General features: G+C 37.3%; 1 protein-coding gene and 1 non-coding gene across 2 annotated transcripts in view; one reads left to right on the top strand and one right to left on the bottom strand.

Moving 5' to 3' along the window:
* The first annotated feature begins 818 nt into the window (after window positions 1-818).
* LOC140935881 (zinc finger C3H1 domain-containing protein-like) overlaps window positions 819-24,858 on the top strand; it is a 33,891-nt gene continuing 9,851 nt past the window's right edge. Inside the window, exons 1-17 of the mRNA XM_073385457.1 lie at window positions 819-1,326; window positions 5,272-6,382; window positions 7,283-7,563; window positions 8,722-8,802; window positions 9,380-9,423; window positions 9,963-9,998; window positions 10,662-10,737; window positions 12,144-12,313; window positions 13,385-13,498; window positions 14,100-14,285; window positions 15,293-15,503; window positions 17,265-17,388; window positions 18,433-18,934; window positions 19,006-19,443; window positions 20,324-20,598; window positions 22,212-22,760; window positions 23,918-24,143. Of these exons, the coding sequence (XP_073241558.1) occupies window positions 933-1,326; window positions 5,272-6,382; window positions 7,283-7,563; window positions 8,722-8,802; window positions 9,380-9,423; window positions 9,963-9,998; window positions 10,662-10,737; window positions 12,144-12,313; window positions 13,385-13,498; window positions 14,100-14,285; window positions 15,293-15,503; window positions 17,265-17,388; window positions 18,433-18,934; window positions 19,006-19,443; window positions 20,324-20,598; window positions 22,212-22,760; window positions 23,918-24,143 (4,818 nt within the window). The 5' untranslated portion in view covers window positions 819-932. The remainder of the gene's footprint in view (window positions 1,327-5,271; window positions 6,383-7,282; window positions 7,564-8,721; window positions 8,803-9,379; window positions 9,424-9,962; window positions 9,999-10,661; window positions 10,738-12,143; window positions 12,314-13,384; window positions 13,499-14,099; window positions 14,286-15,292; window positions 15,504-17,264; window positions 17,389-18,432; window positions 18,935-19,005; window positions 19,444-20,323; window positions 20,599-22,211; window positions 22,761-23,917; window positions 24,144-24,858) is intronic.
* Trnaa-ggc (transfer RNA alanine (anticodon GGC)) lies at window positions 15,853-15,925 on the bottom strand. Its single transcript has one exon. It is a non-coding gene; the product is annotated as a tRNA-Ala (tRNA).

Below are 24,858 nucleotides of genomic sequence, written 5' to 3'. Positions count from 1 at the left end.
GCCCCGCTTTTTATTACTTTTTGATCATCTTCTTGACTTGTTACATCATAGACCTTGTCACGGTTTTCGACGCCATCTTGACGAGTAGGCAAACGCGTGAAAAATTACAGTGATTGTATGAGAATCTAATGTCGAATAATTTCCGTAGAACGGCTATTCTGAAAAAAATATGACTTGTAAACTAAAGCTTCACTTCTAAGGATTCTCCTGAAAAAATTTGAGGGCGTTACATTCACTTGAAGACCTAGAACCATTTTTTTAAATTTTCTATACATTTGTCTGTAAGAAAGTCCCGGGAAAATTACAGACAAATATATGGAAAATCTAAAGCAAGCCTCTTGAGAAGTTTAAGCACAGATATGCCCCAAAAATGTTTTAGGACAATCCTTTGCACTGTAGCTTTAGTTGACAACTGATATTTTTTTCAGAACAGCCGTTTTACGGAAATTATCCGACATTAGATTCTCATACAAACACTGTAATTTCTCACGCGTTTGCCTACTCGTCAAGATGGCGTCGAAAACCGTGACAAGGTCTATTGTACCAAGTTTTAGCTAAAATCTATGTTAGGTTCTTTACAGGCCAGGCATTCGGATAGTGAGCTGGGGTGCGAAGTAAGAGAGCTACCCCACCCCCCAGACTCGTACCCAGTCGTTATTTATGTGTTTTGGGGGTGAGAGAAATTGGAGTTACGTTGAGGCCGGACTTGAGTCCCCACGTGTAGCGTTACAGCTGGGTCCCCCGTGTAGCAGTTATTGACCAACAATGCGCAAACAGGAGACTGGAACCGAATATTTTACTGTTGAATGCACTGCTGCTAAGCATTACGGGATTACGTAGCAGGAGTGTTGAAAATGGCGGCGGAGGAATGCACAACTCGTGGACCACAGAGATAGAGAATTTTCTTCAGTTCTACGCCTTTAACGAACGTCATGGCGTCCGCTGAGTGTGACTTAGAACTAGAAGATGGAGAAATAAATGATTTAGAGGACGGCGAAATAGACGAAGATATACTTCTGCCCACGGAATCGAACAACAATGTCTTCTCTCGCTTGGAACCACGTCAACATGCATATCCCGAGAATTCTAATTCTTATGGACCAATCAGGAGAGATTTTGTACATCATAATTTAGGTCCTTCATCTGAAAGATGGGAAACACACGGTGGTCCTATAACTCCATCACGGGGGAGATTTCCAAGAGGACGAGCAACTCCGCCGGGAGTCCTGCGAGGAGTAAGGGGAAAATCATCTTATCGTGGAAATGGACGGCAAGTGATGGGCCGGGGCAAATCTTTTGCGGCCAAAAGAGAAAATACACGTCAATGTATCCTTTTGTTCTTTTAAGCTGTGCGAAAATGGAACATTTTTTCGCGTGGAGAGCGTTAAATTAAATTAAATTACCGTGACAATTAAACTTAAAAAGTGATACACTATTTGCTTCTTCAGCAAATAAAGGGAAGACGTACGCTTTCTTCTTTCAGTTTTAGTGCAATTCCGGGCATATTTCTTTAGGTTCTGTAGGTGTCTAGAACAAGAATGTTATCCACTGTAACAGTTAAAAATCTAAAGCAAAGTAATAGTTGCATATAGTTAAAGTTTTTATCTTACATTAGTTTTATTCATAACTGTCTTTGTCTCCTTACTCGAGTAATATTCATGATGGGTAATATTTAGGTTTAGGATTCAAAGGAAACTGAGTATTCAACAGATTGACAGCTGGTTTTGGGCTTGCTGCATTCAAGGTTGAGCACCCTTTCTCAATAGCATAGGAAGCGAATGACATCAGAGTGACAAATTTACAATTTTTGTCTGAGTTTTGCTTTTTTTTTCATTTTAATGACAAGAGACAAACAAATATTACATGTTAATGGCAAAAGTCAGACAAAAGTGAGGAATTTGCTAATGTTAATTTCAGTTCATTTGTCTGAGTTTCTGGTCTATAAATAGTAATTGGGCAAAGCGCTATTTTGATTAGGGTAGGGTTAAGTACTGAAAATAATGTTAAGCAATGACTCAAAATGATAAGCTTTTATTCATTGTTTGGTTTGACACCGTTTGAAAGTTAATGTGGTACCAAAGGCTAATTTGGGCATTTGTTTGAAAATTTTATTCTTGTGAAAATATTAGAAAGGTTTAATAAAAATAAGTGAAATTTTATGGATGCAAGTGCAAGGTACGTGTATATGTTTTGGAATATTGCATCTTCTTTTGGATTACTACTAAGGAATTTGTGGAATTTATAAAAATTTAGGACGCAGTCAAAATAAAATTGCCTTTAAATTTAAAAGGATTAAATAATATTCAAAATGAAAAGACACACATAAACAAAACCATAAAAGAAAGATTTACGCTGCAGTGTACCAAAAAATATTGAATTTGGACAATTTTAGCGGAAAACCAAAAAAGTTATACCTGGTGTGAATGCAATACCTTGCCACTTCCAAAATACAAAGCGGACTGTGGTGCACTGCACTGCAAATTTTCAGTATCTTGTCTAGATAACATGCGCCAAGATTTGTGGCATTTGAATGAATCCCTGTAGAGGAAACTATTCAAAAATGCCAGCAGTAAGCTTCAATTAAGAGTTTTTTTATGAAAAAAACTGCGTTTTCTTTTGATATACATGCACTCAAACTGAAATTCGTGTTAGTTGACTTAGTCGCCATCTTGGAAAGGCCCGTAATAAACTTTTCTAACATAAAACACAAAATACTACCCTATATGCGGTCATGATCGCGCTATTTGGCTGGTATTTTTCCTGCAAAACCAATCACAGGCACAGGTATAAACAATGACACCTTTTGATTCACAACAATGTTGTGGAGTAAAGTGCTGACAAGTTTGTTTCTGTTCAATAGGGAATTTTTCTTGAGTTCTATACAGTACAAGGAAACATTTGCCTTTCTATGGCAAGGAAAAACTTTTCCATCTATAACTAACGTTATGGCAAATGATCAAAGAAGGAAAATCTGCAGTTTGCAAAACTGTACAAAGCGTCAGACAACACGATCATGTATTTAATTACATGGCTAGCACGTGTTTTTTTATGACGTATTAGATAGAGGAATTCATCAGACATTCACAGTCACGGTCCTGTAAAATGCAAATACAAAGTAAATTGCTTGTATAACAGAAGAGTTTGTGATGCTTGATTGTTTTGCAATCATAACCGGATATTTAAACTGTCAAATTTGCCTGCTTCGGGATATAACAATTTTCTTAGCCGCAAGTGTTTTTTATAGCTCTCAGTTTACCACATTTTTCCCACGAAATTGGTCTTGGAAAAGAAACTTTAGTTGCTTATTTTTATAACATGCTTCAATGAGATCACCCTAAACTGAAACTTGGCACACAATGTTAAGAACTGGCTAGCTTCAAGCTGGTAGAAAATCACACGATTCTGAGATGGTCATATTAGCCTGCAGTTCCACTTAAGCTGCAGAGCAGACTCAAACAGGGTGAAGTCGTAGGGAGGTGAAGGGGGCGAAACCAGCAAAACTATTGCTGTAGGTTAAACTGGTTGACATATTTTAATTTGAATTTAATTTTGGACCTACAACATAAAAACTGGTAAAGCAATGCTGAATTACTCCTCCAGTTTGTTTTCAATTCACATTGCAGAATACTCAGAGCCAGTTGTGTGAAACAATGTACAATTTCCTTGGGCTGAACATTAGAGGTGACCATTTTTATCTTACATTAAGATTTATGCTATGAACCCCTAGCCACTTTCTTACATGTCTTTAACTCATGATTGGCTGTATATGCATCTTTACAACAGATGAACAAATTTCACAACCAAACTTTGTAAACAAAATTCTTTGCATTTGTATTCTTTGTGCATGGGGGTTTCTTTTTAACTCTTGTAAAACTTTGCAAATTTGCAATTTCAAACAGGCTTGGTGGTGAAATTTCCACATCTGATGTAAACATGCATAAGGACTATAAAATGTGCCAAGTATTTTATACCTTCTTTTTCAACCAATTTCTTTTACATGTAAACGAAATGTTGTGGAGTGGCCAGGTACATGTATTGTGCGGCTACTCCTTACTCCTCAAAAGCACACTGTGCTCCTTTCAAGTTTGGCCATCTTCTATTTGATTACTCAAGAGATCCTGTCACTTAAAACTTTTTATTTTTGTTTTTCTTTTGTAAATGGTATTACAGTGGAACCTTGAGTTGATGAACCTCTGTATAACTAAGTACATTTTATAATTAACAATTATTCCTTCGGCCTCATGGGCTTTTGACTCAGAGCCCATTGGGGCTCGAGGAAAAATTCTTTTTGTAAAATCCAACTAGTTGGTCAAAAATATAGAGACAAAACAACTTTGGCTAGTAAAATGCGATTCAGCCGCCATTGTTTTTGTTTTCAAAGCCGGCAGTTTTCTCTACTAATGGGCTATAACATATAGCCTAGTAGTAGCTTAACCAATCAGAACGTAGCATTGATAATAGACCACAAGTTGGATTTTACTAACTAATGATATTCTTTACCCCAGTAATAGTAAAATATATGAAAAAAAACTTTGAAATAACAAAACCGTGTTATAGCAGACATATTTTGCCAGTCCCTTGGCCCTTTTTTTATATCGATGTTCTGCTGTAAATAAAATGATGTAATTAGCACTGTAACGTCATTTTGCTGTTCATGGATTTCTATACCTCTATGAAACTATAGCAAGCTACATGTATCACTTTCTGTCCCATACAGCTGTACATGTATACCCAAAGGAAAAGTTAATTATAGACATGTTTCACTGATCAAAAGTGAAAGTTATTTGAAGAGCATCTTACCATAACATCTGGTTTAGGAGGGGCACATTTGGTTTTTCAGTTTCGAAGATTTTTCCTCTTTTTGCTCTTACCTGCTTTTCTAGTGTTTGTCAGTTCCCTTTTGTGAACTTGTGGTTTTCAGTTTTTGAAAGAAACAAAGACTAGTGTTTTTTTCCTGTTTGCCTTCTTGCCTTTGTTTGTACATTTAGTTCTGCTAGAGGGGAAGTGTTATTATCAAGAGAAGGCAAGCCCTAGCCTTGCAGTAGCCCAAAGGATGGAGTACTATACCCAACTTTAGAATGGTTTATTGACCCTTAAAGCCCCACATCAACATACATTTCATTCAAGAGGTATTTGAGAAGTTGATAACAGATAAAAGCATTTTCCCCTTGGTTAACATATTAATAATTCTCAAAGCTGTTTTTCTTGATGATAATTATATGAATACTGTTGTAATTTGTATGGTTCTTAACATAAATAACTTAATAACAGATTTTTTACAAAGACCCAACTTACCTCATTCTCCTTCTGTGGAGAGATCTCGTGGACCATATCCTCAGAAACGAGGACCAGGTTATACTGACAATGAAAGATTAAGACAAGCTTCTTCTCAACCTGAAAACAAAGCAAGAGCTCCCCACCTTGATGAAAGGTGGCATGGTCACGGCTACCCTGATACTGAGAGACCGAGGTTACCCCATCCGCTTCTGAACGAAAGACAAAGGCTGCCTCTCATGGAGTTGGATGAGAAGTCATGGCCTTCTTATAACACAGGTGTAGATTCAATTGCTCCTGCACCAGATCAACAATCTGCAAGAATGGAGTCACCTTTAGATGAAGAAGAAGTTGATGATTATCGGATTTTGCTGCAGCGCCATCGTCTTATTCAGCAGCAGCTTGCTGCTCTTGAAAAACAAGAGAGTTCAACTTTGGAAGAGGAAAACATCATTGATGACACTTTTATAGATATTCCAGTTGAAGACACACAGCCAGATCAGTCTGTTGTCAATGAAGGAAACCTTGAAAGTTTTACTTATTCAGTTGTTGAAAGTCCTGAAAGAGATGAGGTTATGAATCCTCAGCAATCAAATCTGAATCAAAATCTCACAAATGTTGTAAATATTGGTGAACTTGAAAACTCTGAACAAATTGATGATCTATTTATGAGTGGAAAGCCAGAGAACTCAAACTCACCAAAGCCATTTGTGCCATTTAGAATTAAACCTCGCTACACTGGCGTTCCATCAATAAAAGAATTGAGCCAAAAAGACTTGGAGCTGAGGGGAGCTAAGGAAGGCACCCCAACTGCCGCAGACAGTATCAATGAAGGGAATCAACTTTTAAAAGAAAACAGTCAAGCCCCCTCACAACATCGTAACAGAACTAGAGGAAAGCTCTCTAGAGGTCGCAAAAATAGAAAGAGAAGAAAAAGAAATTTTTCTCAGGGTGGAAATCAAAGTAACAGCGCAATAGACAATCAACCTTCGGAAAAAGTTGGCTCCAATCAAAATTCACACGTTGATCCTCATAATGAATTAGAGGCAAGATTGATGAGTTTAGCAGGGAGCTCTGTTCCAAATCTTGGAGGGACCGATGAGAACAGGTTTGTACTGAGCAAATTTTAAGTTTTTACTTCAGTATTTATGATTCATATGGTGCTCTAACATGTATACAGTGGAAGCTCACGTAAGCAGACACCCTGGGCACGCAAGAAAGTTGTCAGTTACTTGAGCTGGCTGCTTACAAGAATGGTTCTCATTAGAGGCCACTAGAAAAGTAAGGGTTAAGAGGCTGCGTATGGGAGCTTGCCCAACTGTAAATAAATACAGTGTAAACACTGGAAATGCAAAAAAACTGTTTGTTAGTGTTTGTTCTACCATTCTGACATTGTATTAAATCAATCACAAGCATAAAATTCAAGTGGTGTTTTGAAGTGTAACTGGTCCTGTACATGAAAAAAATAACAAATACTAAAACTGATATAAATCCCTTGTGACAAACAGCAATATTAAGTTGATACAGTAAAATACAAGATTCATAGGAGAACGAGATTTCATTTCTGCATCAGGTGTCCCCTTACGGGAGCTAAAAAAAGAGCTAAAATCTAACTCGTAAACTGTGAAAGTGACCACTGCTGGCTAAAGGAATTGTCCACATATAGGAATGTAAGAATGCAGAGTTTATTTTGGAATTGAAACAGAGTTTTGTGAAAGTGGCGGTAAGTAGACTAGCCGCCTAAGTCTGCTTGCAAGAGTGCCCATTTACAGAGCTTCCACTGTATAAACATTGTTTACCATATTAGTGGAGAAAGAGTTTATGTTTCTGGTGAATGAAGATCCAATTCCCAAGATAGAGAAACTTATTATACTCAAGCTTTTGATTCCGTCATGGAGTCTTTATCAAGTGATGGAGTCGGATATTTAATTGTTGTTAATGTGTCAGCATGTTGATAGCAAGAACCAGGCTTTGATTTGTATGCGCATTCCTTTGTTGTTTGTTCCAGGCAAGATGTTGACTTCAAGAAACAAGAAAGGCGTGAGAAAGTGCGGCAGTGGCATGAAAAGATGAATAAAGCTGGATTTTCAGATCAGAAAAGTCAGCAAGGAAATAAATTACACCCTAAAAAGAAACCAGCCAAAGGGAGTAAAAGAAGTGCAACTTCACAAAGTTTAAAATCAAGTGAAAGTCAGCGCGCAGACAGAGATTTGCACAGAAGGAATGTTGTCAGGTTTGACAATGATGACTATTTTGAAATACCCATGGATGTTGAGAGTGATTCAACAGGTAATGCAATAAAATTTAGTTCAAGAAAAGATGCCATTTGTACAGATTTTTTTGTTTTGAAATTGATTATTTAAGCAATGGAAAATGTTTTCCTTGTTTGCATAGCCTGATATAAACATTTGAGGGTTGGGAGAATTCTAGACAGTCAAGCAAACCCAAGACAAAGTATGAGGGTTTGCACAACTGTCGAGAATTCTCCCAACCCCTTGAGTGTTTCTATCAGGTTATGCAAACACAGGGAAAAAAGTTTCCTATTGCTTTTATAAAACAACTTTTCTGAGGAAAAAGCAAAACTCTTTGTTTATGCTACTGATTAAAAGAGAAATTCTTACCAGTCAGGAAGTGTTGTACACAAAGTTTTGTACTCATAATCAGTGCTTGTTTTGCAAAAAAGATGCTTTCCAAAATACAGATTTTTCTCATTTAAGATGTCAGGTTAAGTGGGAAAAAATTTGACACAGTGCATTTCTAAAGATTTTCCAAGTTTCAGCCAACAAGGAGATGGGTAAATAAAGAAACTTGTCTAGTTTTCAACTCAAAAACGTTTTCAAATTCGTGCTTGCATGATTACTGAGCGCTCGGCTAAACATCTTGACATCACAACCATGTTTACATACTCTCTCATGAACACACCTCTCAGCCAATCAGAATGCTCCTACTATCTTAGTTATTTTATAAAATTTATTCTTGTAGCTGTAAATTTGTGATGGACAGTGATTGATATGTGTAGAATTTATAGCGCTCACTGATGACCAAGATTTCGTGCAGGGATGTCACTAAGATTTCAAGTTGCTGGGTAAATAAAACAAGTAGGCGCGGAATCAGACAGCTAGGGATTTTTTTTGGTTATATTTTTCTTCTACATGTATTTTCCTCTGAAAGTAGCCAGGGTCACATTAATTATTTTATAGTAGCCGCGGAAAAACCCTGGCCCCCACCTCTTAATGATGCGTTGTCATGTTTAAATTTAGATGTAGACTTGAATTTTTAGTTCATTTTATTGTAGTCCATAACTTAAGTTAAACTCTTTTAGGCTAGAGGGGGGTGGGGGACTTTCCCTCTTAGCTATAAATCCGTGACATCATCATCATCATTAATATCCTCATTATCACTGTTAAAATTCTCTCTCTTTTTTTTTTCTTTTCTTTACCGGACTAGATGGTCCTGCTCTTCCACTGATTGAGGAACCAGTTGAAGATTTCCCCCCACCTCCGCCACCATTACCCAACGGTGACTCAGGTAAAAATAGCTTCTCTCTATGTCTTATTAACTGCAGTTGATAAAACTGTAGAGCTAATGCATCAGACATCCAGCCCCCTCCTCCCAAACTACTGTGGGCATTTGCCTACCTTGTCAGTGTGTAAAAAGTGACACAGCAGTCTTGTTTTTTTCTTTTCCCCTTTCTCTCGTCCCCTCTTCTTTTGCATTTCTTGTGCCGGGCATTTAGTAAGTCTCACTTTGGTGGGAAAAGTTTCTGGGCATGTTTTTGGATCTTAGGATTAGATGAAAGGAATGGTATGTGGGTAGTGGAGCAAGATTTTCTTGGGTCAACATTGCATAGTTTTTTGCCTTTTTCTCCAGCTTCCTTGACTGAATCATGCTCATTCTGGTACATGTATGGTTTGAAACCTCTCGTCACCCTGCTCAAGTTAGCTGACAAAGTTGTCCCTGACCATTAAAACTGTTGATGTCACATGTGGTAGAAAGGAAGTGGATCTGCATGGGCAGTTCAAGGGTGAATGGGTTAATTGATCTATAAATTTTTGTTCTAGATTCTTACAGCTCATTATTTTCTGTTATCTTCTCATTTTAACAGCAGTCCCTATGTACGTGGTGGATCAAGCACAGCATCCTCTACTGGTAAGAACAGACCCTCCTAACCTAAATAAAAGTTACTCATACTGATATACCTAGGTTTACAAGTCTTGTCTTGTATATCTGCTACAAGAGTATAAATACTTTATGCATAAATACTTTTGCATAAATACTTTTTCAGTTTGGTACATTTACCTTAGTGCACAAGAATTACCAAGTGCATCATATTTGTTAAATTTAGTTATTATTAGTACATGAACTTTGCATGCTGTAGGGTTATCATCCAAGATGACAAATAAGTCAAACAATTTTATCACTCACTCAGCCAGATACACCAGCTCTCCAGGGTACAGTAAAACTGTCCAATTTTTGTCCAGTAATTATTGGACAGTTTTCCTATTTTTTTAAAGGAAAGTCGTGAGTGATAAATTAATATCCAAATAAGATTTATCCTCGTCAGGCAGTTTCTGATAATCAATTTGATAATGATATTATTATTACAATACAGTGTATGTGACAGGAATTCACTTTAAGATTAGCTGAACGCAGCTTGATTTTAATCTCATTCTCTGTTTTTCGTTCAGATGTACCCACCTACAGGCTATTTCCAAATTGATCAGGTAAGGGGAATAAAGAAAAGCTTGTGCTGTCAAGGTTTTTTTTTATCCTACAGTGCTTAAGATCTTACTTGTAATTCCCATGATGGAATGTTTCAATGGGGCAGGAAAGCAATTCTTGGCAATGCATAGTGGAGCATGCAGAGTAGTCTGCTACACAGCCGTTTATTGTGTTGTCACGCAACATGACGCCACATTGAGGCATCCGATTATAAACCCTCTCAGATATATGCTTCTTTTATTGATTTGATTTATTATGATGTTTTGAAGCTCAATTAGAAACCAGTAAATGCAAAACCTATCTTATTCAGCATTGCTATGGCTTGTTCCAAAGTGTTTTTACTATTCTGGTTATATTCCCCCTCAGATCTAAGCCCTCCTAAAACCCTTTTCAAAGATGTATAAGCAGCAGGTACTGTATAAATTATCACAAGAATCATCATGGTCACTCACTGTATCCTGTCCCACCTTTGATCATTGACTGTCTTGAATCTGCTTTGCTGTTAAATCCAGATGAATGTTGGATGGGAAAGCAAGTTTGAGAAAATATGTAACTCTCTCTCAAATCCCCCCTCCCCCCCCCCCCCCCCCCACCTGTTCTCTTTTTAAACCAAGTCTCAATGCAAGTCATTCCATCATTCATTTTTCTTCTTAATTTTCTTTTAGAAATATCCAGAATGGATGGCTGGGCCAGTGCCATTAATGTCACAAGGCCCCAGTGACCAGCAGTTTGGATATGAAGGTGCACAACTGCATTTTGTCATTAGTCTTGCTTGCTTTAGCTTCGAAACTCTAAAAATGCAAGCCTTTCTGTTTTCTTTTTTTTTTCGCTTGTGTTTGTGCCAAAGAGAAATCTTGGTCCCACGCATTGCTAGCGGAGACTGTGGAAACTGGGGATAAGAATCGCATCATGATGAAAGCTATGCATAGAAAGCTGTGAGAGATGTCCAGCTTTTCTTGAATGGGTCGGTCCACGAATTCTATCACTTGAAAGTGTTGATTACTTTGGAACAAGTGATTACTTCAATGGTTGAAAAAAAGAAGAACATTAATGAGCCAAACGTTGATGATGAGGCTAACTGGTTGGGTGTTATGAACTTTCATTGTATGTAAATAAGTCTTGTGATGAGTGTGCAGTTTAGTTTTGGCGATGATTGAAATGACTTGCATTTCATCATGTTTCCTTGATTTTGGCGTATTTAAACACTCGTTCAAATCAGTTCAGAAACAAATTGAATACAATATAAAAAGTAAATGTCCTGAAGAATACTCGAGCGTTGATAAAGTCAGAAGTGAAAAACTTTTAGCAAGGAAATCCTGTTTTATGTAGAATTAGAGCATGATTTTACTTTTTTGCTCCCACGCATGGCTCTAAGGAAAGAAGGATGACCGCTCTTGGTCTAATCACCTCCTCATTTCTTATCTTATCTCCAAGCAAGCAAGACTCAACGCTTTTAAGAGTGTTCTTGTTTGTCATTAAATTGAGCCAAGCACCTTGTAGGTCTTCAGTGTTACACTGGCTCTATTTGCGTGAATGCCAAAAACGGTTTTGAACAAAAAAAAACTATTCAGTCACCAAAGTAGTAAGGAAGTTTGGTAGAGGCAGTTTTTTACTTCTCCAGGGCCCCTTCTCATTGATGAAGCTGTTGTGGTGCTTGATTTTTGGTGATAACGCTGCAACATTGTTCCATAGACTGAGGGGGTCAGTAACTCTGGTTCCTGAATCATGTGCTGTCCAATGGAAGATACTGGTCACCCCAAAGATTTTGCATTTTACAGAACAACAATTTTACCGAGCGTCATTACCAAAATGCAGCTTCAAATCAGGGACTCTGTAGTTTAAAGGAAAAAAATGCACTGTTTTGATGTGCCAAAAGAGTATTATTTTATCTGGTTATTTTGTGTGAAAGTCACTCTGCCTACATCTTAAAAGTTGCTGTTAATTTTTTTATTTTGGTTAATTTTTGTTTTTCCTTTATTTTTGGGTATCGTAATGTGTGCTAACGAATATGAAACAAAGGAAAAATAAAAATTGCCTGAAATAAAAATTAACGGCAACATCTGCATTTTTATATATAAGAGAAGTGCCATTGCCACATGTTAATACAGTATGTAACACTATTTGGGGATATATGTCACTTTTTTCAGAATTTGCTAGACAGACAGATGAGTTGGAGCAAAATCATGATCATGAGCAGGGTCATGGCCAGGACATGTCAAGTCAGGATAATTCAGATGATGACGATGATGAAGCCACGCTAAGAGAACAGCTTCTCAAGTCTTTGGCTGTGAAAAGAAAAGCTAAACTGGATGTTGGGGTAAAATATGTTAAAATAAACTTATATCTTGCACAAATGTACAATGACCTCTATGTACAATATCAAAATTATCAGAAGCAAGTTTCAGTTTCTTTGATTTTTGAATCCCTTGAAATCCATTAATTCTTGCTTTTCCAAGTATAGAATTTTTTTTTAATAGTGGTAATAGGACTGAGTTTAGTCCAATTCAGTCTGTAATCATACAAGTGATTTACAAACTCAGATGACCACATAGCAGGAGTCTGATTTGTTTAATCATTAATCACGAGTATGATTACAGACCGAATTGGACAGCACAAAGTTCTGTTAACAATTAATCGTAATTATAACAAAATTTATGATATTTTAGGCTTTTTTGAATTAAAGGGGCTGTGTCACTGCAGTCCAGTTCATTTTGTTTAATTTTGCCAATTACTGGCCCTCAATCGCTCTGGAACTTAAAGTAAGCAAAGAAATTACATGGAAATGACAAAATCAGAGATCCGAGACAAACAAATATGTCTCCTGAGCATTATTTTTGACGTTGCAGGCAGCAGGGACCAACTTTGAAAAACTGTCAGGCTGAACAGTTTTTAAAAACCCTAATTTCAATCCGTTTCAATCTTCCTCAGTTTTGTCCATCCGTGGCATCTGTTGTTTCTGTTATGTTGTTTTAACCTTCCTTTAAAGCTTTAAGCAGTTATTTTTGTGTTTCTCTTAATTTAACGGGCATTTTGTAATTTCCTAATTTGGCTGAATTTCGTGACGCAGCTCCTTTAAAACACAAGAAATTCTGAGATTTTCTTTTTGTTACCAGTAAAAAAGCCTTTAAAGTGCATGCATGTGACGATGCATACTGTTCAATTACTTAGGCATGACCTGTACTGTCCTATTACACTGTCCTATTAGTGTTGAAATCAGGACAGTTGATAGCCAATCAGATTTGAGAATTTTGTTATAGTTATGTCTAGTACCATAATAATTGCTTCTACTTTCTCATACTGAGTTCAAACTGTCATGGAAATTACTGTCAACAAAACGATTGTGATATTCTGTGAAACAATTTAATGTTGCATTAATTTTCTTTTTTAGAAGGAAACCAAATCTTCTCCAAAACAATCCAGCAGTTCAAGTTCACGTGTACAATCACCAACTATGGTGGCTAACAATGAACAACAGAAAAAGCTTCAACAGAATTCTCGACAGGTATAATAAGTTATGGGTCTTAAGCCGGCAATCAAAGGCTTCAGAATTTCCTGTGAAAATGTTTTGATATTGCAGTCTTGCATCTCTGCTGCTAATCACTGCAAGACCCTTTTAAAACTTTTGAAGATTGGCAATTTGAAGCAATCTTCACTTATTCCCCTTGAAATTGAAATCAGACTGTTCAAAAAACAATAACATCTCTTGAAAATTAGCCTAATTTTTCAGTTGTAATCCATGTGAATGTCCACCTAAGAACGGTCTTTAATGCATAGTTTACTGTTATTCTGTATTTTCTTCTTATTTTGAATATTAATACTTTTTTGATATTTTCTTCAATCTTAGAATAGTTTTTAACTGTTTAAAACAAAAATGACTCAAAATATCTTGACAGAGCCTCTTTAAGGTAAACATGCTGTAAATGGTAATCAACTTCTGCGTTTGTTTTCAAGGTACATGTATAAGTGCATTGTTGTTCATAGCTTCCTTACGGCGATATATGTTTAGGTCCTCAGACAAAAATGAAAAAAATGATAAATGGAAGATAACGGAATGGAAGTTTGACATGACAACTCTTTCAACTTGACCTCATTCATTTTCACAGGTGTCATTTGTTGCGCCTCCTAAGCATGAGCCGGTGGTCATAAAGCTGGGAGAGGATTCAGATTCAGAATCAGATCGATCTGATGCCGAGTCTTCAAAGAAAAAAGTCTCCAGCAATAAAAAGGCAGGGAATGGTTTATTTGGAGGACTGGAAATGATGATCAAAGAGGCTAGAAAATCTGCAGAGGTAAGCAGAATACCAATAGTATGGAGTGACTTACACACTGTTGTTTCAGACTTCTATTATAGCATGATTGCATGGTACACAATGTTTTCTTCCTCTGTATCATACAACTGTACGTGCACAAGGCTGTGCTCTATGAGAAATTGAAGGGAGCCCAGTGCTGTGAACTTGTGAAATCCAAGGCGCCCAGCATATGATTTGAGTGAAAAAAGTAAGATTTTCTATTAGCCCAAGAGCAAAAGTTAGGCACCACAAGCCACTGGGTGCTGCAAGAGTACAGCCGAAGAGTCGAGCACTGCTATCTGGTATGATTATCATGCCTGCTCAAAAGCTATCTGGTACAGCTGTATAGTGTGAATATACCGTAAAATTCCGAAAATAAGCCAGAGGGCGTATATTTTTCAACAACGCTTATTTTTGGAGGGGCTTATATACAGAGGGAAATTTGCACTTTAAAATTGTTTAGGCTAGCTAGCCTTATAGTTGGAAGTAAATTTACCATTTTTGCTTTGTTTTACTTTGTATTTGAGGTCAATTTTCCAAGTACAAGCCCCCGGGGGGGCTTATATTTGGAGGGGTGATTTAACGGAGGGTTTTTTGCATTACCGCTTTGGGGGGGCTTATATTTGGAGGGGCTTATTTTCAGAATTTTACGGTAGCCTTAGTTTAGCAAATTTTTGGAGGACTGTGACGACACTTTTTGCATATTGACAAATTTAAGTCCTTGAGCATTATAATTTGCCACCAAGTCAGCGCTTTTGTCTTCAAAGGTCTGGCACGCTGTCATTAACAGGCTGATTTAGCAACAGTATGGGAATGTCAGTTGACAACGGCACACTCGAATCGAAAAACTGGCTTGACCAATGATAGAGCCTCAAATTGAGAAGAGGAAGTCGAGTTTAGTCCTTTCTGCGCGCTTTCCCGTTGTCAAATGATCTTCCTGTTCTGTTGCCAGTTCAGCTTAATATTGAGACAGGAATGCTTACTTGTATTTTTTTCTCAATTTTCAGGCTTCCAAGGTAAAAAGTAACGCAGATGCGGAATCATTACAAGATGACACAGGTAACCCATCCAGAACAGACCTGCCACCTGAACCCAAGACTCCTGATGCAATGGATCATATGCCTGAGCAAATGAAAACTGAGTACAGAAGGCTAAAGGAACAGTTAGCCATGCGTGAAAAGACGAGGCAGCCACTTGCCAATGTTAACCAGGAAAAAGGTACTAAAATAGTTTATATGTTGTAGTTAGTTTTTCATTTAGGTAATTGTTTCAACTTCGATGTGAAGTATATGAAATAATTCATTTTTGAACTCCGGTTGTAGATGAAAGTCAAGAATGATCACAAGGCTGTGCTCTAAGGAAAATTGAAGGGTGCCCAGTGCTCTGAACCTGTAAAATCTAGGGTGCCCAGCATATGATTTGTATAAAAAATTTGAAATTTTCTGGACGCCCAGGAGCAAAAGATGGGTGCCAGAGGCCACCGGGCTCTGCTAGAGCACAGCCCTGGAATCATTGCAGTAAATTTTCCAATTTAAGCAATTGAAAAGAAGAAGCCTGAAGAAAATCAGGGCTTCAACGGGATTCGAACCCATGACCTCCGCGTTGCCGGTGCGTTGCTCTACCAACTGAGCTATGAAGCCACACATTGGGAGCGAGGTCAATTTATTGAGTTCATATCTCCCATGAGGAGTGAAATGATGTGAAGTATCTGAAATAATTCATTTTTGACCTGGGGTTGTAGATGAAAGTGAAGAATGATCATCGCAGTAAATTTTCCAATTTAAGCGATTGGAAAGAAGAAGCCTGAAAAAAATCACATCATTTCACTCCTCATGGGAGATATGAACTCAATAAATTGACCTCGCTCCCAATGTGTGGCTTCATAGCTAAGTTGGTAGAGCAACGCACTGGCAACGTAGAGAAAAAAATCAGGGCTTCAACGGGATTCGAACCCATGACCTCTGCGTTGCCAGTGTGTTGCTCTACCAACTTAGCTATGAAGCCACACTTTGGGAGCGAGGTCAATTTATTGAGTTCATATCTCCCATGAGGAGTGAAATGATGTGATTTTTTTCAGGCTTCTTCTTTCCAATTGCTTAAATTGGAAAATTTACGGCAATGATCCAGGGCTGTGCATACATTATTAGCATACATTATCGTACCCAAAAACAAAACAAAAAATAAATTACCTGAGATAAAAAATTAACTACAGCATTATACTTTATATAGTCAAACCCTCCTTTACAGACACCCACTTGACCCTTTAAGTCCCAATAGTGACCAAGATCAATTTTCTCCTAACAATATCCATACATCGTCAACAGATAAGTTATGAGAATTAATAAAAATAATGATCACCCAAGTAAAAAAATTCCTTGATCTTTTATCAAATTCTCTCAACTCATTCTTTAAGGAAATGTATGGAGATCAGTTTGGAGAATTTGTATGTGAATACTGGGGCTTAAAGGGTTAATATGGGCAATTCATTATTACGGACAGTTTGCCTTGCTTCTGGGGAAAGAAAGCCTTTACATTTTCTCTAAATTCAACCCACTTAATATGGACACCTTCTATGGCCCCCTCAGTGTTTATATTGACATGGTTTGACTGTACCTTCCTACCCTCACAAGTACATGTCTGGTAAAAGGCAATACCACCTTCTTATCTAATATATTGGTACCTGTGAAATTTTCTTCTCCTCCTACTTAACGTTTTCCAGGGAACCCTGTTTTCAAGTTTTTGAATCTCTGTTCTGATCATAAATAATTATTTGTTATTTAATACAGGAGCATTGGATTTGATTCCATCACTTTTAAGAACATGCTGTTCACGTAAAAATCTTTAGCATCTTTACTTAGGCATTTTGTTTGCTTTGTAAAGAAGTTAGAAAAAAATCTATGGTGTGGCTCAAAATCTTAGGCAGCTATCAATGTGCTTCAGGCAACTATTACATCTATAAATTTGTTCTCTTTTTTGTAGAAGATAGTTGTCAGATATTGGCATCTGAAGATCAAGCCGAAGATTCCATGGAAGATGACAGTAGCCACTTACAAAAACTCCACAGTTATGTGACAGAGTGTGAAGAGAATCTGACCAAGCACAAGTAAGCTACTGACTCAAACATTAAAATTCAGTATCTTTCTGATGTTAAAACTGATTGTCAGACAGTTTTAAGGCCATATTTTTTTTTCTGACGGCCATTAATACAAACTGTTATTACCATGCCCTTGCTTTCTCCTTCTGTTTTAAAAAATTGTTTTCACGTCTTGCAATAACGGCACTTTATAACTTCCTTTCCTGGAAAAGTACAGTTTTGTTTGAATGTTTCATTTCAATCCTATAACCAAATTACAGTTCCTTAAAATTAACTTAAAACAGTTCCCTTTAGCCTTCATGTTAATGGGAGATATGCCCGTAGACAGCAAAGAAAATAAAGGTTATAGAAAAAAAGGATGGTGATGGATAGTGTTAGTCGCTGAATAAATCACTTTCTAGGGTTTTTGGTCATCTTGCCACCAACAAAATCACCACCAAGAAGTCTACTTCTTTAACCCTTTAAGCCCCAATATCCACATACAAATTCTCCAAACTTGTCTCCATGCATTTCTATAAAGAATAAGTTGAGAGAATTTGATAAAAGATCATTTTAATAATTCTCTCAACATTTTCTGCTGATTGTGTATTGATATTGTTATGGGAAAATTGATGATGGTCAATCTTGGGGCTTTAAGGGTTAACAACCCGCAGTTAATTTTAATCTGTCAGCCGACTGTCTGTTCGCGAACTGTCAATCGACACTCTAATGATGGACAGCCGACAGATAGTTGTACTGGAGAAACCAGTTGTGCTATCCCTTGGATAGTTCCACAACATAGCACAATCCACCCTTGAGCAACTGGAATCAGCTTATACACTGTAGTTTTAGCTCAATATGCTATCAAGCTGTACACCAAGAATGACTGTATAATAAAAAGAAATAATATTATCATAAATGCAGAGAAAGCTTGTTTCAATATTATGCCACTTGGTTTGTCTTTAAAACTCCATTGTCATGAAACATGATATCACAGATTGGTATTTGGTTTTTCTTAGTGCTTTATTACCTGCATTATAACTTTATAATGCTATAACATCTTTTATCTTTCAGGAAGGTTATCCAAAAAGACAAAGCAATTTTAAATAAAACACTTAGTGAATTGAAAGAAAAAAGCCGCTCACTTCAAGCACAAGAGGAAAATGTGATCAAACTTCGCCAACAGCTTGAGGCTGCTCAGAAAATTGCTCTTGCTAACAGAGTGCTGATAAACAGGCTGCGCAATCAGGCAAAGGCAGTGAAGGAAAAAGTTGGGAAGAAACAGCTTGCAGCAAGCAACTTTGAAGAAGACCTTCTTAGAGCCAAAAGTATTCTATCAGCAGTAAGAAGGAAAATGCCTGAAGTGGGAGATACAGGATCTGGCCGAAACAGCCCCCAAATGGATTCTTTACGAGGTGTTTGCAATGAAAACCAGAAGTTTATGATCACTTCTGCTACTGCTCAGGAGATACAAAGTTCACTCGCAGCAAAGCTTGACAAGTTGTCTGCTTTATCCAAATTGGAAAATAGGGAGAAGAGGAAGCTTGAAGGAAATAGTGACTCTTCAGAGGAAACGGTGAGTTGTCTTAGAACATATTGCTCATGAATATCTATCAGTTTTCTAATATTATTATTTTGCTTTATTAGGTTTCCAAGAAAGCAAAGCCAGCTTCCAGTCTACCAAGAGAGGGGAGTCCTGCTTCTTCAGGACCTGGCACACCAAGAAAGTCTGCAGTGGCTGAGCGTCTTGCACAAGAAAAAGCACGGCTCAAAAAACTTGAACATGAACTATTACTGAAGCTTAAGTCATTTGGAAGACACCAGGAGGAAGAAAAGAATCATCCTTCATTGAGCAAGCAATCACAAAACAATGATAATACTGAACTTGAGAGAGTTGATCCACAAAAGATGAGGGCTCAACAGTTGAGTGATGGTTCAGGTAAGCAAGTTTTGAAGTCCAGAGATCAGCATCTTCAGCTTCCTGCAGGTAATGATAAGGATGCCTCACCAAAAGACACCCTAAGTCAAGACGTGAAAAAAAGATCCATTTCTCCTGAGCAGTTGGAATGGATCAGAAAATTACAGGTCAGTGTCATGCTTTAAGTGAAGGTTTAGAATGGAGAGGAAGAATTGTGATGTCATGTTGCCACAATACCAAAATGTCTGGATGACAACAAGCCAAAATGTAACTTAAAAAGTGGATTCGCACTGTTTCAATCTTCATCGATCTTATTTAATTTCATTTAATTTGTCAAATGTTGTCATAAGTACTGTATCTAAGTAAAGAAAAGGAAAAAGAACATTTTTGTGTTGTGCTCACCTACTCCATAAAGCAGGCACATGAAATTACGAAGTTTCATGTCGCAGTTGTGCAACAACGGCTAAGAAATGTACAAAAAAGCATGATGTTAGTGCAAAGTTGTTCTTTTGCCAATCTAAACCTATTACGTTTTTGCTGTTTGCTGTTGCAATTGCAAAAACTCCCTATTGTTGTGATCCAGAAATTTTGCTACCATGGTAATGTGACATCACACATCTCCTCTCTAGTGTGTGATGTAGATTACCTAATGTAAGTGAGTATGGACAAGCAGTATCATCAAGCTGTTAAGGGTGCGCGATTTCAACTCAAAATCCCTTTGGGGGCCTGTTTCTCGAAATTCTTGTTAATTATTCAGGCTGTAATATAATATTCAAATCAAACTCTAAAGGATAAAAGTGCATTTCCTTTTTAAAAACCAGCCCATTTTGTTTTGTTTACTGGTGCATGATGTACTTTTATCCTATTATGTGTAAAACTATTGAAACCTCAATCTTGAATGTCATTAAAAACAGTTTTCTGAGGCTGGTAATAATTGGGACTTTCGTGAAATGGGCCCCTGACCAGTGGATGGTGTTGTTCCTGTTATCCCACAAAGAATACCTGTGCATGTACAATAGTTTATTTAGTTCCTTGGGGATCTCCTAGGCTGAAAAAGAGAAGAATGGTCAACACTTTTCAGGCTTGAGTCCTGATGTCCCGGCAGTAGCAGCTCACCAGCGTTCTACACTGTGTGTTTGGTTGCCATTCGATGGTGACCTGTCAAGTACAGTAACTGATGTTGACACTGGTGATTTGTGTAAAGAGCAGGAGGGAGGCACGAGAACTATGGCTGAAGAACCAAGTGGAAGAGAAAGTAATGATTTGATTTCCTGTCCTCTGGAAAAGTACCAGAGCCTGTTGCGATACTTCAGGTCTTACAGGTATATGTGGATGAGTTTTGTAAGGGCCTGTTTACACAGAGGTGGGGGACCCCAGATAGGTGAGGTGACATGTGGCGGGCCACCCCACCAGTCATGTAAATGTGATCAAATTAAAAAGAGAGATTATATGGACAGGCAGGTTACTCCACCTAAGCTGGTTACCTCACCTACATGGGGTCCCCCACCTCCATGTAAACAGGCCCTAGATGTATACAGTTGTAGAAAACAACAATGAAGTAGTCACTGATAAATAAAAAAAATACTTAAAGACTGGTCTCAAGGAAAACACTTCATTTTGTTTCCCAAAAATCTCAAGTGCAGGGAAACAAAATTAACTGCAACCCAACCTCTGTGTGTGACCATCTCTTTTCCTGCAACATTGTTTCATTTAGACTGACTTTTCAAACTTTGCCGCTTTGAAGATCAGTGCCTTGGTCAGAATTTTTATTCTTGAATCAAAGATTGTTTTGGATAGTTTTCAATTCTCAGGGTTGTCACTAAAATTTCAAGTTGCCAGGTAAATACATGTACAACACGTAGGAGGAGAATCAAACAGCTAGGGGTTTCTTTTGGTTCTATTTTTCTTCTATTTTCTTTTTAAAGTAGCCGGGGGCCACATTCATCGTAGCCCCCACCTCTTAATGACAGCCCTGAATTCCTCAACTGAAGAACGGATATTGAAGCCATTGATGACCTCTTTAAAGGGGCTGTGTCGTAAAATAAATGTCTAGTTCATTGGGTTAACCCTTCAGGTCGCACAAGTGACCAACATCAATTTTCTCCTCACAACATCAACAGATCATCAAGAGTGAAGGTTATGAGAATTGCTAAATCGATTAAGAAAGGGAGAATGCTTTGATGTTAAACCAGATTCTCTCAACTATTCTTAAAGGAAATGTATGGAGATCTGTGTGGAGAATTTGTATGTGGATCTTGGGGCTTAAAAGGGTTTATTTATTGCCAATAACACGGTTTTATTTTTTAAGGAACTGAATGTTAGTGAGGAATATACTCTCAATGACTGACAAAATCACAGCTTCTTATCATGCAAATATCTCTCCCAAAGTATTATACCAAATGTTACAAACAACAAAATGAACTTTGACAAACAGTGTTAAGCTAACAAGTTTTCAAAAATGTCAATTGCAATCCATTTTAATCTTCCTCAAGTTTGTCCTTCCATGCCTCCTTTTGTATTTGCTCTGTTATTTATATCGTCTTTTAATGTTTTGAGCAGTTTTTTAACCCTTTAAACCCTAAGATCAAAATTTGAATTCTCATTTGTTGCCCCTATTCATTTCCTACAGAAGTAGTGGGGAGAAAGTTATAAAATATCAAGCAAATTCATCTTGAGTGATCATGTCCGTAATTCTTATGACCACTATTTTTTACAAAGCATTGATATTACAAGGAGAAATTTGTTGCTGATCGCTCTTAGGGCTTCAGGGTTAATGTTTCACTGAATTTGGTGGTAGCCCTCACTGCTGGAATTTTAATAAAGTTCTTGACACAGCTTCTTTAAGTTCAAATTTTATTCTGCCTAGCAACACTTGACCAGATTTCCCTGTACCATAATATTAATCCTAACAACTGCATATGTTGTTTGTTTATAGATTAAGCCCTTACTTCAGAATTGAACAAGGATTGTCTCTCACCTCTTTAACATTTTCAAATAAACTGAACTTCAATTGGCCACTGTGCAATTTTGATCTGCAAGGCAAATGCAATGACGAGGACTGCAAATTCCAGCATTTTGCTCAATGCAAATTATCAAAGGAACAAACACTGCAAGATGTGGCCTCTTACAATCCAAATTTCACTGTGGAAAATCAAGAATTGCAAGAGATTCAGGAGAGTATTGAATCATTCACGAAGGCTTTTGCAAAACAATATCAAGACAAGATGACTTGGGAAGAACTTTGTATATTACTTGCAAATGATTTGAGGAAAACACGAAAGGGTAATGGACCAATTAATATCGCTCTTCATCCTCGAAGTTGGAGACTAAAGCAGGGAGATAAAAAAGAGGAAGAATTCATAGAAGACAGTGTTCCTGATTTAGGACGCGGGATTGTTTTTGTTAAGAGAGACAATATCCATGGTGCAGTTACACAGACTAGAGAGACTGCCAAGAAAAAAGCAAGGCCTGTAAATGAAGAAAGGTAAGTCTTCTGTTACAGTGATGTGTGACACAGTCTGTTCGATGGCCAGTTGCACAAAATTATCCTGAATTTTCAGTTAACTGAATGATTGTCATGAATAATGTGTATAAAGGGTTTTGTTATCATTTTTTCACAAGTGTCACAGTGACTTAGATATTGAACGCAACCTTTCGACTGCGTACTGCAGGTAGTCATCAGGCAATAACGTTGATTTTACTGAGTAGAACTATTTGTACCACCATGTTTTTTAATCACTCACATTTTTTAAATGGACACCATCTTCTTATGAAGACCTGCAGCACATGGTCGAAATGTCACAATCAATATCTAAGCGACACACAATTGTTTCAAACAATAAATTAAACCCTTTATAACTGATTGATTATTTATATGTCGCTCACTTCCCTCCACAAAAATGTTCAGGGAAGTGGTTATCAATGTCCTTGTAGAGGTCCTAGAATGTATCTTATTACCAATGCCATTGTTCCCTTAACACTGAAAAAATACCCTTTTTAATGCAGGCCTCACAACATAATTATCCAATATATACATTGTATTATGGTTTGTTTGTTCAAGGGCTTCATGGTCATGTGTAAGTGCTTTAACCCTTTAAGCCCTAAGAGTGATTAGCATCAAATTTCTCCTTGTAATTTCAATGCTTTGTATAACACAGTGGTCATGAGAATTTTTAATTACATGATCACACAAGATGAATTTGATTGATATTTCATCAACTTCTCCCCACTACTTCTGTAGGAAATGAACTAGGGCAACAAATGAGAATTCAATTTTTGATCTTAGGGTTTAAAGAGTTAATACATGAAAGAAAGCAATTATGATTATTATGTTAACTTCATGAGGTTACCAAATACTGGAGGGCAGTTGGGTGTTATTTTTGTCCCACTGCAGTAAATTGACAGTCACCTTGAAGGTGAAAGCTATGGTGCAGGAATTATGTATTTTTAAGCGCTACTTTTAGTATTTCCAAAAACCTTTCAATTGATTGGTCATCAAGGAATTAACTGCAAACTCAAAGGTTTGAACTGCATTACATGCAAGTAGTACATGTATGTTTGTTATCGACTATGGTAAAGTGTAGGAATAAGCTGGAAGTGCGTGAAACTTTTGAGAGTCATTGTCTTGTTCATGTGTTGCAGCCAGGAAATACGCTACTTTGTGGAAGAATACAACAACATCGAAACTCTTGAAGATTCTTTGGAAAACTCGCCTACTGATGTAGCTTTATGGATTACGCTTGCAAGGTTAAAGCTTCATGAGAAACCTGTTGATATCAACACAGAAAATGAGGACACCTTCAGGAATAATATCGCACAAGCACTTAGTACCCTGTCAAGAGGATTAGAGGAAAACACCCATTCAGAGGTAAATGTTATGTCTTATTATATCCATTTTGAAATCACTGGTGATCCCTTCAATCTGATTGGCTCTCAGTAGTGTGATTAATTCATGATTAAACAGCACCATTTTTGCTCTAGATGGGATCATTTCTGTTTCGGGTACAGAATGAGATGTAAAAGCCGTTTCGTTTCCTCTTTTCAACAAACTGGCTACTAGATCAAATAAGTATTGGTACTGACTGAATTTTGCAATTTCAAAATGGCGTTAATAAAGTGGTAATTGAACTTCATGTCATGCCATTTTTGTCTGAAATCATACTTATGATTTCAAATCGGACTCGCACGATTTTTAAATCACGCGTATGGTTTCAGACCAAATTAGACTCCACTCAGTTTAATTACCGTTATGTATTGTCTAATAACATCTTTTATTCCAAGGCCAATATATGGCAAGAGTATTTATCAATCCTACTTTTAAATAGCCAGCATAGCAGGCATTTCTGCTCAAGGTATTGAGAGAAAGTTGATCATCAGTTGATCATCTCGTCATGAAAACTGCGCAATATAAATTATTAATTATTAATTAAAAGTTGCAGGTAGAGGACTGAGAAGAAGAGGAAACTCCTTCTCTCCCTTCCCCATCCCCCTTCTTTTATTCTTTTATTTAATTTTGTTTTTTGCTCTCACTCCAGATTTCATGCATTAACACGAGCAGAAATGCTTGCTACGCAATTCTGTGA

Source organism: Porites lutea, chromosome 4, assembly GCF_958299795.1.
Source record: "Porites lutea chromosome 4, jaPorLute2.1, whole genome shotgun sequence".
NCBI classification, from domain to species: Eukaryota; Metazoa; Cnidaria; class Anthozoa; order Scleractinia; family Poritidae; genus Porites; species Porites lutea.
The sequence above is the reverse complement of the archived record's forward strand: the minus strand, read 5'-3'. Positions and strand labels throughout refer to the sequence as shown.